Source organism: Bombus vancouverensis, chromosome 14 (genome assembly GCF_051014615.1).
Source record: "Bombus vancouverensis nearcticus chromosome 14, iyBomVanc1_principal, whole genome shotgun sequence".
Lineage (NCBI taxonomy): Eukaryota > Metazoa > Arthropoda > Insecta > Hymenoptera > Apidae > Bombus > Bombus vancouverensis.
Window position 1 is genome coordinate 8,014,911 of NC_134924.1, and position 14,569 is coordinate 8,029,479.

Sequence of the window (14,569 nt, forward strand, 5' to 3'; positions counted from 1 at the left end):
GATACCATCGAATATAATTATCTGCAACAGGAAGCGAGATAAAATCGCTTTGAGAATTGTCTTCCTGAAGAGATCCATTGTAAAAGAGGAATGTCGGTATACATGTATACCATGGGAATTTACCCACGATTAAAATTTACACCAAGTACCTGAAGAATACGATTATCTTTATTCACAGTAATAAATTGCGAGTTAATAATAATTACATCCTTATACGTATCAGTGGACGGATAATCATTGAGTAATCATTACAATTCATTACATTGGAAAACTATTTTAAGTTACGTTCAAGCGTTACATTAAGTTAAGTTGCCAATTTTTCAATAACTTTTCGCAGACGTGGAACTGTTTTGGATCATATCCCAATTTGTCAAACTACGTTTGAACCTGAAGTTCTTTCATTGTATTTCTCTCTCACATACACACGCACACTTTCTTTCTCTCACTTACGAATTAAAACAATATTTTACAAAACTATATGAGAATCTTAATTGTAAATAAATCATATACAATCTTTTAAACTAATTACTTGTGTACACGTGCACTATGATTCCCTTTACGCTCTCAGTCGTTGCAACGATTGAACGACAATGGATATAAGAATATAGAGTATATATATATATACATATACACGTACATATGTATGTGTAATACATATATATATTGGATATGTATATAATAAAAAATGTATAAAGAGAACACATGTATGAAACATTTGTTATTGTATGAAGTTTGCTATTGTGCTTATCAATATTCTTTGTGTAAAAAATTGTATTTTTCGCGAGTGTCTATAGTTACAGAAATCATTGTTATATCGAAAAGGATTGCTATTTAAATAAATCTTCTATAAACAACATAGACCGGATCCGTGTCGATCGTTTTTAATCACAATCGTTAAATTACCTGGTATTTCTTCTTTTTTTATATTTCACTTTACCGACTCTCTCATTTCGCGTATGCTTAATTTTACGAATAGCGACCACAAACCGACATGGTCGAGTAGTATCGCTTTTACTTTATCCGTATCGTGCGTTGTTTATTCATATTTGTGAGCATTAACGAAATATATGAAGTTAATAGATCATCCATTTTGTATCCGAGTGAAGTTTCGCACAATAGTTTCGAACCTCTGACTAAATTTCCAATCGTCATATGAAAATAGGTATTACCCGACGACCAATTTGAGATTCTTGTAAATGGATGCGTTACTAGTATATCCTACGAATACAAACGTTCACAGGTAACATTTTTAGGTATAATTTCTAAACAATTATAGATAAGACAAATGTGTTCACTTACTTTCGTTTGTGGATGTATAAGACTTACACCGTGCTTATTTATAGCGATTAACAATAATTCTGGATAATTTGGTTCTGTGCTTTGTTTGACTTCGAAAAAGGCTGAACCAAAGGTTGGCCATCGATAAACTATTTTCAAAAACGTTATTTTGGCATCTTCTGGACTCATACCTACGGAGAAATTTATTTATCTATTTACTTTGCAATTGCATGTAACATATAGAGAAAAAGTAAATAAGTATTGACTGTGCGCTCAAACACGATTGAAACAATATCTTACCAGCATCCTGATTGTATGCTGCTATTATCGATCTCTTCCAATCGTTGGAACTTTGTACCTTTACTAAATCTCCAGGTATAAGTTCTCTTAACATTTGCCTAGGGAAAATCTTACGTTACTACATTGTTCTTCTAAATATAAGCTAGTACGTAACTACGTGCTACAACAGATTATAACGTGTATTCCACTTACGGAATAGCTTGAAGTTCCTGCTTGCTTTCACCAAAACGAACTCTGTACACTAGTGCTGCTAATCTGGATGCTTCTTCCTTGGTACATTTATGGTAACCTATAAGGAGAGATACATATGTAAATAGTGTAATCGTGTAAAATGATCAAGCCGGATAATAATCTACGATACGACAAAATGCTTTAAAAGTGTTGGAACGCAACTTTTACCTCTTAATAATTTAGGAAGCTCCTGGTGAAAGTGGAAAATGAGGTCTGCGTTCCTGTCTTTACCGGGAACGGTGTTGGTCCACAGTTTCTTCATGAAAAATACTTGATACGTAAATTGAGGTGATACACCTAAGCAAAATATATGAAAATCTTATTACGTTTCTTTGTGTTGCATTTATGATTGGCAAAAAATTATAACGAATGTGGTACCATCGCGAGAGGGTCGAGCTTTTCTTATCCAATCCGTCAAATGTCGTACAAAGTCGAAGAAGAAATCCCCTTCTGGAACCGAGATGACTTTATCGGCAATCTTCACAAACAGACTGAATCCTTCTGCAGAGCGTAAGTTCAGTCTTTGCGCTATATTTTGACAAAAATCTTTAGCTCTCGTCGACGAATCCACTTCGAACGCCTGTATATAGAAATAAATTGGAGAATGATCGCCGTAAGTTTGATAACTGTTCTTGAAATGAATAAAATTGAGATAAAATAGTCACTTAAAGCATACGCACTTCGTCCGTGTCGTCAGGAAAGTAAACTTTGTGAAATATTTGCGTCGTTTTGTGCTGTATAGCCTCTACTTCCACTTGGTGTGGAGGATACTTTCGTTGACCGTTACGTAAGGTTTTTTGTAGCCTTTGTAAAGAATCCTGAGATATGGGATGCCGTCTCGTGCGTAAAAACAGAGTCAATTCCTGGCAAAGAACAGAAATACATGTAAATTGAACGAATACATTCACGAATATATTATGTAGATGCGATATTTTACTTTTAAGAGACTTTGGCTGCAAGTGAAGAGACCGGTGGCGAGCCACATCAATTCCCAACCACGTTCTTCGCTCAGTCTATTTCGATTATCGGTTAGTTGTTTCATGATTTGACAATAAATTTCGTCTCGAAGAATTTCGTTTTTCAATGGTCCGTCAAAAATAAGATCCGTGTACTCGTTGCCGATACGCGGTCTCTTCGTTGGCAAATCACCCATGTATTTCAAAATCGCGTTAAAAGCGAAACACGCTTCCTCGGCTAATTCTTCTTTCGATATCAGCTTCTTTAAGAGAGGTTGTTTAATAGGATCTCTGGAATGATGCCACAGTTCGTCGGTGTGTCCGCGTCGCGCTGTTGTTAGGGTCAACGCCTTTGACATAGTCCTCTTTGGCGGTGTTCTGTAACGAGCGTGAAACATCTCTCTATTATAATTCATAACGTGAAAGATTCGTTGCGTATTTACGGACAAGCGTCATTTACCGGAAGTGATCAATAGCGTATTCTAAAAGAGTATGAGGTTTGTCACGGGATTCTACTCCATTTACTTGCTGTGGATATAATTTGCGGCCATTTTCCGTTCCTTCGATGCTGAATAGGGACTAAAAGAGGGATCGATTAACGAGATTCGTTCAATTCATATAAAAGAGAGAATAGATAAAGAGAAAAACAAAGAGGTCGCGCGGAAAAGACACGCGTTAGCCTTACTAAAATATCGTTTGGTGGTTTCGTTAGCGAGGGCAAAACGTATACTGTCTCGGCTGGAAAATCGCCTTTTTCTCCGGTTCTTTCGCAAGTGCCGATGCACCATCCCGAATTAAGTACAGTTTCACCGGTACTCTCGTCCTCCAGAATAATAAGATCCCCCTTTTGAAAGGTCAAGAACGACGAACCTTCGCCTGGTGCTTTGTAATCTTGCAAAGCGATAACATATTTGCTACGTTTCTTCAAACCTTCTAAAAAGTATACCACCAGATCGCGAATGTCTTCGGCGTTAGGGCTTTGAAAAGTGAATTCCTCTCCTCGCACCGTTGACAAGTTGAACGTTTGCGTGAACATTTTATTCGTTCTGAAAGTTACGATAGAATCGAGAGATAAAATAAGAGTGGAAAAGAGACGATCGTAAAGGGTACGTACTTTTGACTAGACACGGTGGTGATTTCGGGAAACGACAATTCGAGAAGTACTTGTTCTTGATCGTCTACGACGTACACTCCGGTCCAATTCACGGCTATGATAACGTCGTTCTTCGGTAAATTCGGCCCGGAATTTCTGTACGCTTCGTAGAAGCGAGAAAAGAGTAATGGCCACTTGAACTTTGCATAACCGACGATATCCTCCTTAACCCGCAAAGCAGGTACCTTTTCCTTTAAATAATAACTCTGCAAGAAGAAAAATCGTTTCGTCATTGTCGTCGATAGAAGACAGTGTATACGGCGAAGTGAAATGCGAGCGCCGAAATAAGTTTCGATCAATTATCGTAATGTAAGTAAGGTCACCTTTTTATATGCCTGTAGAACCAGATGTCCCCATCTGTCGATCGCTTTGTCAATACCGGTCAGGCAATAGTCCGGTATGTAATTTGGCAAAAGAGTGTAAAGTCTGTCGACGTTCATGTCGGTGTGATATTCGATGTAATATTGTTGGGCGGCGATCATCGCTAAATCTTCTTCTTTATCGCAACGATATTCGCCGAATTTTACTCCCCTAACCACCTGTTGATAAATTAAATTTGTAGCGACTTGATCTTCGGTCGGTTCGTGCCAAGGCGCGAATATCTCCTTTCTGAAGAACAACCTCCACGGAGCATTCCGTTCTTGAGCACCTTGTTCCTTGGCGTATTGCTCACACTGCGAGATGGCATCCATCACGTGGTCACCGCCGCTGCCGAGCGACGAGACTTTATCAAACAACGCGATATAAAGAGAAAATCCGAACTGGTCGCGCAACGATATCTTATCGGAGAGCTGATTGCACAGTTCTCTGGCGGTGGTGGCGGAATCAGCGAGCAGCGTTTTAGTGTTACCGTCCATAAACGTGATCGGCAACATAATTGGTTTCTTGGATTTGGTCGCTTGAAGCTCCAACCAGCTTGGCGGTTGGTTTCGCGTACCGTTGTTGAACGTTCTCTTGAGCCGATCCTCGCAGTACGGCGCATATCCGGGTGGTCCCTCCCTGATGAATGCTCGCAAGTAATTGACGAATTTTTCGGACGGAGCGAAACATCCGACGCAGAGCGATAGTAAGATCCAACCGCGAGCGTGCGACGACTTGGATGGGTTGTTGGTCAGTTGTTTGCATATTTGACAGTATATCTCGTCTCTTAATTCCGCACGCAATATTCCATGGCCGATAATGAAATGAAGCTTCTCGAGGTTTGAGGTAGGTCTCGCTTCCAGCCAGGACTGATAACTATCCGCCGTGTATTCGTCCTCTTGTAGTTTCCGTCTGACATCCTCGCCCAATTTGTTTTTTCGTTTCAGCGTTAACGAGACCAACTTGTGTCTTATCGATCGTGGTTTTTGTCTGAGAAACGTTTCCGGATCGACGCCCATCATTTGCGCCTCTTGGAACTCTTTGCTTCGTATAAAATTACGACCAAGAGTCGCTGTGACTTTCGACATGACCGAGGTCGTATCTCTGTCCATCGTGTGAAATCTAGGCTCGGGTAAGTCTCCGGTAAAACGAAGTATCGTGATCCACAGTGCTTGGGCAGCCAGCTGATCTCCTTGCGTGTGCAAAGGCAACAACGGGTGTTTCAAAGGCTTCCTCGAATACTGATGCGTAATATTCCCTTGAAAGTAAGTTGCCGCGAATTTTTGAAACTTGAATTCCGATAGATCTTCCTCGTCCTCCGATGCTGTTTGAACGGGGCTAATGATCTCCTGTTGGTCTGCCTTTGGCGCAGGTAGATCATTGAACACAGAGGTTTCCCTAGCAGGTGTTGGAGCCTCGCTGCTCGAATCCGGTAGAAAATCAAACATCGCCTCGACCAATTTACTATCGTCGACCGGTTCGTCTTGTTTTTTGGCTGCATCGTTTATTAGATTCTTCTTAATCTCCATTCTGCGCCGGTCTTCCAGTTCCATCTCTATCTCTTTTCTTTCCAATTCTTGCATTCGTTCTCTATAGTTCTGCTCGGCAATTTCTTTCGCCCGTTTATTCCCTTGGTCCTTCAACTCCCGCTCTTCCTTCTTTCGAAGCCTCAACGCTTCGACGTGCAATCGATACTCATACTTGATCTTTTTGTAGCGTCTTTGCGCGATCAATCTTCGAACGTGAGCTTGTATCTTCACGATCGCCCACAATTTCTTTTGGTACATTTTCCGTACCAGGTAGCCTCTGGCTCGGGCTTGAAGAGCGACTATGTGTCCCCTGAGATGCCTGAATCTGTGCGATAACACTCGCGATCTGATCAGCGCTTGAAGTCGCATGTAACCGATACGCATACGTTTGTATCGTTGTCGTTGCGCGTAGCCCCTCCAGTATTTTTCGACGACAGTCGCGGCTGCTCTCATGCGAAGGAATCTTCTTCTGTAAACCCAGCCACGTATGTTGCGTTGTAGGATTAGAATCTTCCGCGTTAAAACGCGATCGCGTTCCTGCTCCAAGAACAAGTCGTGCGCGTCTTTGAGAAACACTTTTGTATGCCCGAGTTGATAATCCGATCTTCCCAATACTATGTGACAGATTTTGGATGTAACCGCGTGGCAGTCGACCTTATGCGCCGGAGGTATACCCGGAATGAGAAACCGATATCTCTCCACGAACTCCGGGAAGGAATGTCTGATCGGATAACCAGCTCTACGAATTCGAATCGTTTCCATCATGCCGGAGTATCTCAATTGTCGACAACAAAGTCCTCTGTCGAACATCATCGGTTTCTTGTACTCGTTTGGTTTGATACATCTGATGAAGAAAGGTTGGCAACTGCACAATGTTTTCATCAGAGAGTCCAAGGATTTCTTGAACTGAGTGGACAGAGTAGGTGCTCGTTTCCTAGTCTCTGATCCCATACCGATGTCCTCGGCGAAACAGGCCTGCAAAAATTTATTCGACGATATGTGAATCAGCTGCAATAAATCGGCGCTAAACGTGTCCCTGTTCTTCTCGAGGAAGCTTCTGGTATCGTAGAACACGACACCGGCGAAGTGATTAAGGCCGAACGACGTATTGATGTCTGATTTTGGTTTTAAATAATTCCGATGACTGCCGTGCGTTTTGTGTATCTTAGCCAACATGGTCTGGTCCGTACCCTTCGGAAACTTTGATTCTTCGTCTATCAAGGCCATGATGTTCAACTGCTTGATAGCTATCAAATCGAGCGCATCCTGATTGTCGACGAACTCGATATGCTGCCAGTTGATACCTTCGTGATTGTATTCTTCTTGTTCCAGCTTAAAGATATGTTGCACGAAAAATTGTTGCAGATTTTCATTGGCATAGTTGATGCAGAACTGCTCGAAGCTATTGTGACTGAAATTTTCAAAGCCGAATATATCCAATACACCTATGGCGCTTCTGGACATGTTCTTGGGCCTATAGATCGCTTCGTTTATCTTTTTCACGATATGCACGAACAATCGTCCGTATATTCCCTTGACGAACGCGTCTCTGATATCCACCGATTGGTCCCTGGACAACGTAGACACCTGCGTGCACACGTTACAATTCGGCTCAACAAGAGGAAAGTATTTTCTACTGTAATTGTCGCAGTGTGACACTTCGTATTTATCGTCCCGTCTGTATAGGAACGTAACGCGAATTATTCCTTACTTACAACAGTCTCACCGTGAGCGAATATCGTTTTTCGAGTTAGAGCGTCTATCAAAGATTGGACGGGTACGCCCAGTAAGTGCGCTACCCTCTGCACATTTGTCTGTTCCGGAATTTCAGTAGCGTCCAAATTATCTAGAAAGTAGATTTAAATTAGGAAGACAAGCGAAACGCTTTAACGTTATACGAATTACGCTGCTTACCTACGACGGTGGCTCTGTATTTGACGTTTCCCATGTGCAATAGGGCAGCCAACAGCTTAAGTATCTCCCATATTTCCATGTCGGAAAACAGCAAAACTTTCATGGCTGATCTAATGTCGGCAAACTCCGCGGCATCGTCCCGCCCCTCGCACGTGATGCTACCACCCTGAGAAGAAAAACCTTCGATTCTAGATTCCCAACATTCGATACTATAACGTATGAACGAAATCGAAACATTACCCCCGTTAGATACTTGTACGAAGAGGCATCTTCCAGTTCCAGTTTCGACTTCTCTTCTTTCGAAAGACCAGCCAGCATACAATAGAATACATGATAATTTCTCTCGTCCAGACTTTGCGAGACTATTCGCGATTTCTCCAAAAGATATTGCTCGATTTTTGCTCCTTCTATCACCCCTTGCTCGTTGAAATGAATGTCGATGTACTTTCCAAAGCGAGACGAATTGTCGTTTCGTACCGTTTTGGCATTGCCGAACGCTATGAACGCGAAACCATAGATAAGGTGAATAACTTCTGTGTCTTTGTCTATCGCGACGCGACGATCGAGAGAGCCGTTTACCTTCCAAGATGGGATTCGCCTCCAAAATTTGCTGTTCGATCCAAGAATGCTTGCCACTAATCGCTGCCAAATATTGCAAAATTAGTTTTGTACTTTCCGTTTTGCCGGCTCCGCTTTCCCCGCTAAGACACAAACATTCGTGCATTTGACAAATCATGTCTAAATAGAAAAATATAGAAGAAGAGGAGAGAGCCGCTCGAAATATTTCACGGAAGAAGAAATAAAGCGATGGTTGATACCTGATCACTATGCACTGATCTTGACCGTATCGATTCATATGCGCGTAACTATTGTCTCCGATGGCAAATATGTGTGGCGGCAGCTCTCCGATTTTACGATCCTTGTACAGTTTGATTTGTTCAGCGGTATAAATCGGTAATATTTGATACGGATTCACGGCGACTAGAATGGAACCCGTATAGGTCTGCGCAAAAACGATAGCTTAAATGAAATTACGGCCGCTTTAGGTCGTAAAACCAGGTGTACGTAAAAGCGATAGACCTTCGAGAGACTATCGCCTACCAAGACTCGTTTACGTACATATATGAGATTCTCGTTGTAACGAATCAACAAGTTCCTTAGAATACCAGCTTCATGGAGGTCTCCTAAGCTGATCATGTCTTCTACACCTTGCACAGAAGTGGCATGCATCGCCTTTATTCGCCTTTCCGGAGTCAGCCATTGTTCCTGGAAATTCCCGAATGAATTCATTGGCGAGACGAGTTCGAACACTTTCTCAACATCGACATCGTACTTATAATTTGCCGACAGGCAAGAGAAACGAGCAACAACTTTTCGAGTCGAGTCGAGAAATTTGGTGAATGCGGAAAGTAGGTAACGATTACCTTGTTATCGTCGTCTTTCACTTGAATGCGTCTGCCTTCCGCGGAAATTACTCGTGCTCCGATCGCAACGTCAAATTCTCTTCCTGAGATTGGTTCGATCCATATGTAATCTCCCTGCAACGTAATTTCGTTCACCGGTAATTTCCTTCTTTTGTTTCGGACATGCCGCGGGAATATCGACGCTTACGAGCACACGTTCTAATAACAACCGATAAAATTGCTCGCCTCTTAACATTCGAACGTCGATAGACGCGCGTCTTCTTCTTTTCCTCTTTCTTTTTTTCTTTCTTCTCGCTTTATACAATTAATCCGCGCTCGTGTTCGCGATCGCGAGGGATCGAGTTTCGAAAACATCAGGCGTGGCGCATCTGTCGCCGCGAATTCTACGAATATAGCCGTGTACAACCGTATATATAGCAAATATTATGTAAAAGGAGCGGCTGCTACAGATAAAAATCGTGCGTCTCCATTTTTGATGGACACTCGAAAGTTGCCACCATAATCCGTGCACCAAAGCCATTATTCTCAGCCAACGAATCGATTCGATCGAGTAGCGTACGCACGTACCATGTACAATTTCTCGATTCTTTGGAACCCGATAGATTTTTCCTCACTCCCTTCTTCCGCTGGCTCGCATAACCACCGATAATATAATTAGCCGAGTAAACGCGTATCGTTCCGGCTTCCAGTGACGCAATTTTACGCATAGTTCGATGCGATGCGATCGATCGCACTTCGAGCTTTCGTCTTGAACGCTTCGGCGCTTCAGCGAACGACGAAGTTTTCGCGAGTCACGCGACGTTGATTCCGTGCAGGCGAATTCATCGAGCGTGTCGTCGGCCGAAAAAGCTTTTTTCGGTCCTTTCGTTTGGTTCGCGTTCCTACGCATAAACCGTCGCCAACGATCGAATAAATATCGATGATCGAGATCGGCGGTGGTTGCGCACGCGCACCAAATTTTCGCGAGACTCGTGCGGCGCTTCCACGGTTCCGCGTATAATCGTTTACATCGTTGGTTCGTGGCTACCCTTCGCGCGCATCCATGCATCCGTTTTGGTGCGTTTGTACGATCGTCGCGCAGTTATTCTCAAACAGCGGCTTCCTCCAATATCGCGGGAACGTTCATTTCTTGCGAGATATCTGCCAGAGCGAAAAGTCGGAATCGGTATATTTTCTCTTAGAAGCAATCCGATCGGTCGACGTCGTTCGAACAATGGAAACGAAAACCGTGTTCGTTTCAACTGAAAGGTAATTTGAGAACCTCTAAGTTAGCCTACGCTTTACGGATACGACTATACGAACGCACAGACTGTGCCTGATATTCGTATACGTTCCGATTGTTCACCTCACCGGAACCACATCGGAAGAGCTCGTCCGCTCGTTACCACGAAGCCAGTCTCCGTTCAATTTGGCTTTGCCAGTCGGTTTTACTTTCGGCCGGCCGAGTCTATGAAAAAGCCTGACTTGCGTTCTTTCCGTCTCGTGCTCTCGCGTGAATAATTCGCAGTTGCGTATCTCTCTGGCGGTATCCGAACATGGATTCTCCTTCGAGGTTAGGATCGAACGATACGGGAAATTCGAAAAAGGTTCGTTCGTTCGCGGGCCGTTTGCCGTGGTAGAAGACGAGCCTGTATAACGTGATAGTATATGGACGCGTGCGCGTCCGCCACAGGGAAGGAATGGAATTACGATCGAGGGTACAAACGCGTGTCCGGCAAAACGATTCGCGTCCCGTTATACGACGGCTGGTTTGCTCGCGTGAAATGCTAAGCCGCTGTTCAGGGCATACGCCAAGTGACGAAGGACCGTTAACTATGCCTAATTAACCGACTATTCGTCTCATCCCACGTCGCAGCTGCGTCGACTGAGCATCGTCGACGATGCAGCGACATCGACTTTTTTCTCCAACCGATCAGATCGGAACGCGGCCTCTGTTCTTTGCGAACAAGAGATTATCCACGGCAACGAACGTGACGGAAAGACGCGGGAAGCGATCTCGTTTCAAGCACGTATTCCCCTTTTCCAGATATACCTACGTATCGCGCTTGAGCGAACCTTTTCGGAAATTACAAGGAACCACAGATTCGCTTTTTATTCGAGATCGTCGAATATCGCTAAACGAACGGGTAAATTTTCCATCTCCGGTTCCTAAGACTCTTCGTTGATCTGCCGGCAATCAAACCAACGAGTAACACACAGATTTACTTCGAGAGTTACTTGGACGTGTTCGCTCCGCGCATGATTTTTCATGCGCGGAAAGAATCTGAAGATGGTGGTCGATCTCCGTCATTTTCACTTGTCACAGATTCCTACTGACCGTCTTCGAAGAACGCGATGAAGAAAGCGGTAACATTACGCGCGAACGCTGGATCATCGTAGGTTCTTCGCATTCTTCGGTGTTGCGTGTTTGACACACTGATTTATTACTAATCATCCAGGACAAAGAAGAAGATGCGCGAAATGAAAACCTATTACGATGATACTTACCCGCGTGACGATGACCATCTCTCAAATCGTCGTTGTCGGCACTCCGCCTGAAAGAAAACAAAACTTTCTTCTTTCTCTCGTTCTCTCTTCTTTTATGTGCTCATTTTTTCCTTCAATTTTTCTTTCTTTTCTTTTCTTTTTTGCTGTGCTGGTGCAGTCGTGCAGCAAAACGAAAAGGGGAGCATCTCGAGCATAGATATTAGCGGATAGATAACATCGTTGATAATAAGACGGGCGAGCAAACATCAGCAAAAAAAGTATGAAATTCCGAGAACTGAATTGGACGAACGAACGGAAAGAATGGCTACTGCGGCGGACTGACTCTACTTGCTGATAATCGAATCGAAGTCCCTTATGCGAATCTATACGGAGAAAAATCGTTCCAGCGTGCGATGATGATGTCCGGCTGATCACCGTTACAGTGGAAGCAGCACAAGCATAAACCTGTTCGCAAAAGTGGGTTAGGCAGTTTCTGCTGCTACCACTCAGCCGTACACCTTTCGAGAACATCCATCGAGGATTCTTACCATGAGATCGATCTCCCTTCTCTTACCGAGTAACTCCGTCGATTTGCAGCTCTTGTTCACAACGATACGACTTACCAAAGAAAATTAATCGAGAACGAGTCGACTCGAATGGAATCGCGTTAGACTCTTATGAAGCCGTATCGAGCGTCAGATTAGGCCGAAGAGAGTCGAACCTTATAAGTTATAAACTCGAAGAAAGCTCGATCGAATGCAAAGAAATTGCAATTTACGCGTCACTAGCATCGATTTCGTTCGTCAAAAGACGACACGGATGAATTTGCTTCTATTATGCTCGCACGAATAACTCTCGGGTCGACGAACCGTTCGGCATTCTTTACTTTTTCGTATTTCTTTCTTTTCTTCTCTTCTCTCATTACGACGAATCATCAACGTCCGACTCGTTTTAGAAATCGAGGAAAGTCCAAATATTTCGTGTAACGCCGTGTTAAATTAAGAATGCGATAAAATACACTGCGACCTGATAAGTAGGGGAAAAGGTCCGGAAAGCGATATATACCCTTGAACTTGAGAGACGACACACGTGGAAGGACGTCGCAGTCGTTGACTTTGAAAATATCGGGAGAACAGAACGGAGGATGTATGCACCGCCCACGGGAGACTTTAATGGGCGATCGAACGACACGCGTTTCTACGTGGTACGTTACGAACCGTTGCGATTCGATTAAAAATCAGCAAAACTAATGCTTTCTATTCCAATACGTTACAGAACAAATAACCTTGATTTGCATTTCCTAACGACTCCACTAAAATCCTACTTCCATAGTTTTTTTACTTGCTGTAATCGCACTCGTTCAAAGAATTATTTCTTACGTCACGATCGTTTTCCACGTGTGCATCTTCGTTCTATTCTAATTCTCTTTGTATTCTGCGATTGTCTTCTGATTTCATGCAATAAAACGAACGTCCACACGATCTCCGAAAACGAACAACGTTTTCCTTTATGCGTTCCTTTACACCGATTCAACACAAATTTACGTTCTTTCCCGCGAAAGAGTACACGCGAGTTTGAAACTCTGCCGATAGTGGAGAAAATGATTCGGTCCGGATTAATCAGATGTAAGTGTAGAGTACGCGATCTTTTGGTAAATATCTCAAGATTCAAGACGTGAAATATTACTTTTTTTTTATCTGAATCCAAGTCTTATCTCATTTACTTATTACATGTCGTATTTTAACACTCGTTCTGTACACTTACACGTATGGGCCGTAATTACGCGGAATCGTTGGTATTCTATTCTCCTTTTCATCCTTCTAACACTATTCTTTATGTAAAAAATTCATTTACAAAGACGAATACTTGATATTCGCGTGAAGTTTGAAAAATAAATGGCGATGGTAGTTGACTTGATATTTGAGAACTCAGTAGATATCACCGTCCGTTTCAAAGGCTGTACTAACGCGGTAATAAAATTATGTACATACATATAACGTCTATCGTAATCGTCTGATCTAGAGGTAAAAACGGACGCGACTCAGCAGTAACTTAAGAGTTTCGTTTCCGATCTGTGAAATATCTGCCAGAACAATTTTGTCATTCCGAATGGAATATTATTTACTTGTGGAAAATGGACGTTGATCTCGTGCAAAAGATGTTTCTCAGTAAACGAATAAATTCGAACGTACCTTATGCGAGTAACGAGAAACACGACGAAAGTGACTACACGATGTCGGCACACTCCATTAAGAGGCACTGCACTGCACTTCGAATACGACGTGAAGCGCGCTTTTCATGTCCGACGTGACTAGAGAAGCTCGTCGAAGCTTAGCGTTTGAAAAAACCGATGAACATGAAAAAAGGAAAGATCACGTACCGCACTATAAACTGGGACACGAAAAGCAACAGTAATTGTTTGAGAGAATAGGCCACAGCGGTGACCGGCACGTTAACTCGTCCACTCGGAGAGCTTCGGTTCGAATCGGGTGTGCCAGGTGGAAGCAACTGAAAGAGGTGGAAAAACTACCTTTGGCTAAACCACGATCGGCTTTGACTTCGGCTACGTGAAATCCCACCAATCGCCATACGTTGCCAATCACTCTACCTCGTGTTTACCGAATACTGTCTTCTCGACAGCTCTTTAATTGTTGCTTTCTTTTTAAAGATCTCCGAATCTTCCTCGATACTTCCTTTATCTCGGATTCATCGTGACGTCATTTGCTATAAGGTATACCTGCTGCGTATCTGCAACCTGTTGCGTTGCGATTCCCCTCCTCGGAACGATGTTCTCTTTACCGATCGAGAAGTTCGCTTCCTCTTTGCAGCTTCGGCTGCGGAATGGCGGCAAAAACGAATTAACATTCGATCGTGCAATTTGAATTCCAATCTTCTTCCCTTAGTTTCCTCGATTGATTCATCGGTTCGAATAATACGTTAGATACATGACACAAGGAC

The 14,569-nt window shown here is 43.0% G+C and overlaps 1 protein-coding gene across 2 annotated transcripts; it reads right to left on the bottom strand.

Annotated features, from left to right (window-relative positions):
* Positions 1-146: 146 nt before the first annotated feature.
* On the bottom strand, positions 147-14,316 carry ck (unconventional myosin-VIIa ck). Of its 2 annotated transcripts, XM_033350983.2 has the most exons (21): positions 13,804-14,316; positions 11,633-11,679; positions 9,146-9,259; positions 8,841-8,987; positions 8,540-8,724; positions 8,301-8,422; positions 7,962-8,218; positions 7,722-7,887; positions 7,523-7,653; positions 4,242-7,394; positions 3,880-4,124; positions 3,451-3,811; positions 3,226-3,344; positions 2,747-3,143; positions 2,490-2,672; positions 2,188-2,389; positions 1,978-2,106; positions 1,771-1,867; positions 1,579-1,676; positions 1,300-1,469; positions 147-1,218 (listed from the first exon to the last, which is right to left on the bottom strand). In XM_033350983.2, the coding sequence occupies exons 2-21, from the start codon at positions 11,648-11,650 to the stop codon at positions 1,012-1,014; spliced, it is 6,501 nt and encodes a 2,166-aa protein (XP_033206874.1). In that variant the 5' UTR covers positions 11,651-11,679; positions 13,804-14,316; the 3' UTR covers positions 147-1,011. The 2 variants fall into 2 exon arrangements, with proteins under 2 accessions (XP_033206874.1, XP_076480307.1); XM_076624192.1 differs by lacking the exons at positions 11,633-11,679; positions 13,804-14,316 and adding an exon at positions 9,713-10,056.
* Between the last annotated feature and the right edge of the window lie 253 nt (positions 14,317-14,569).

What these genes read in the sequence shown, in the direction of transcription:
- ck (XM_033350983.2), bottom strand. An exon ending in ACCACCGTGTCTAGTCAAAA is followed by an intron (nt 3,812 to 3,879) that starts GTACGTACCCTT and finishes CGTAACTTTCAG; the next exon opens with AACGAATAAAATGTTCACGC. An exon ending in AGCATACAATCAGGATGCTG is followed by an intron (nt 1,470 to 1,578) that starts GTAAGATATTGT and finishes ATTTCTCCGTAG; the next exon opens with GTATGAGTCCAGAAGATGCC.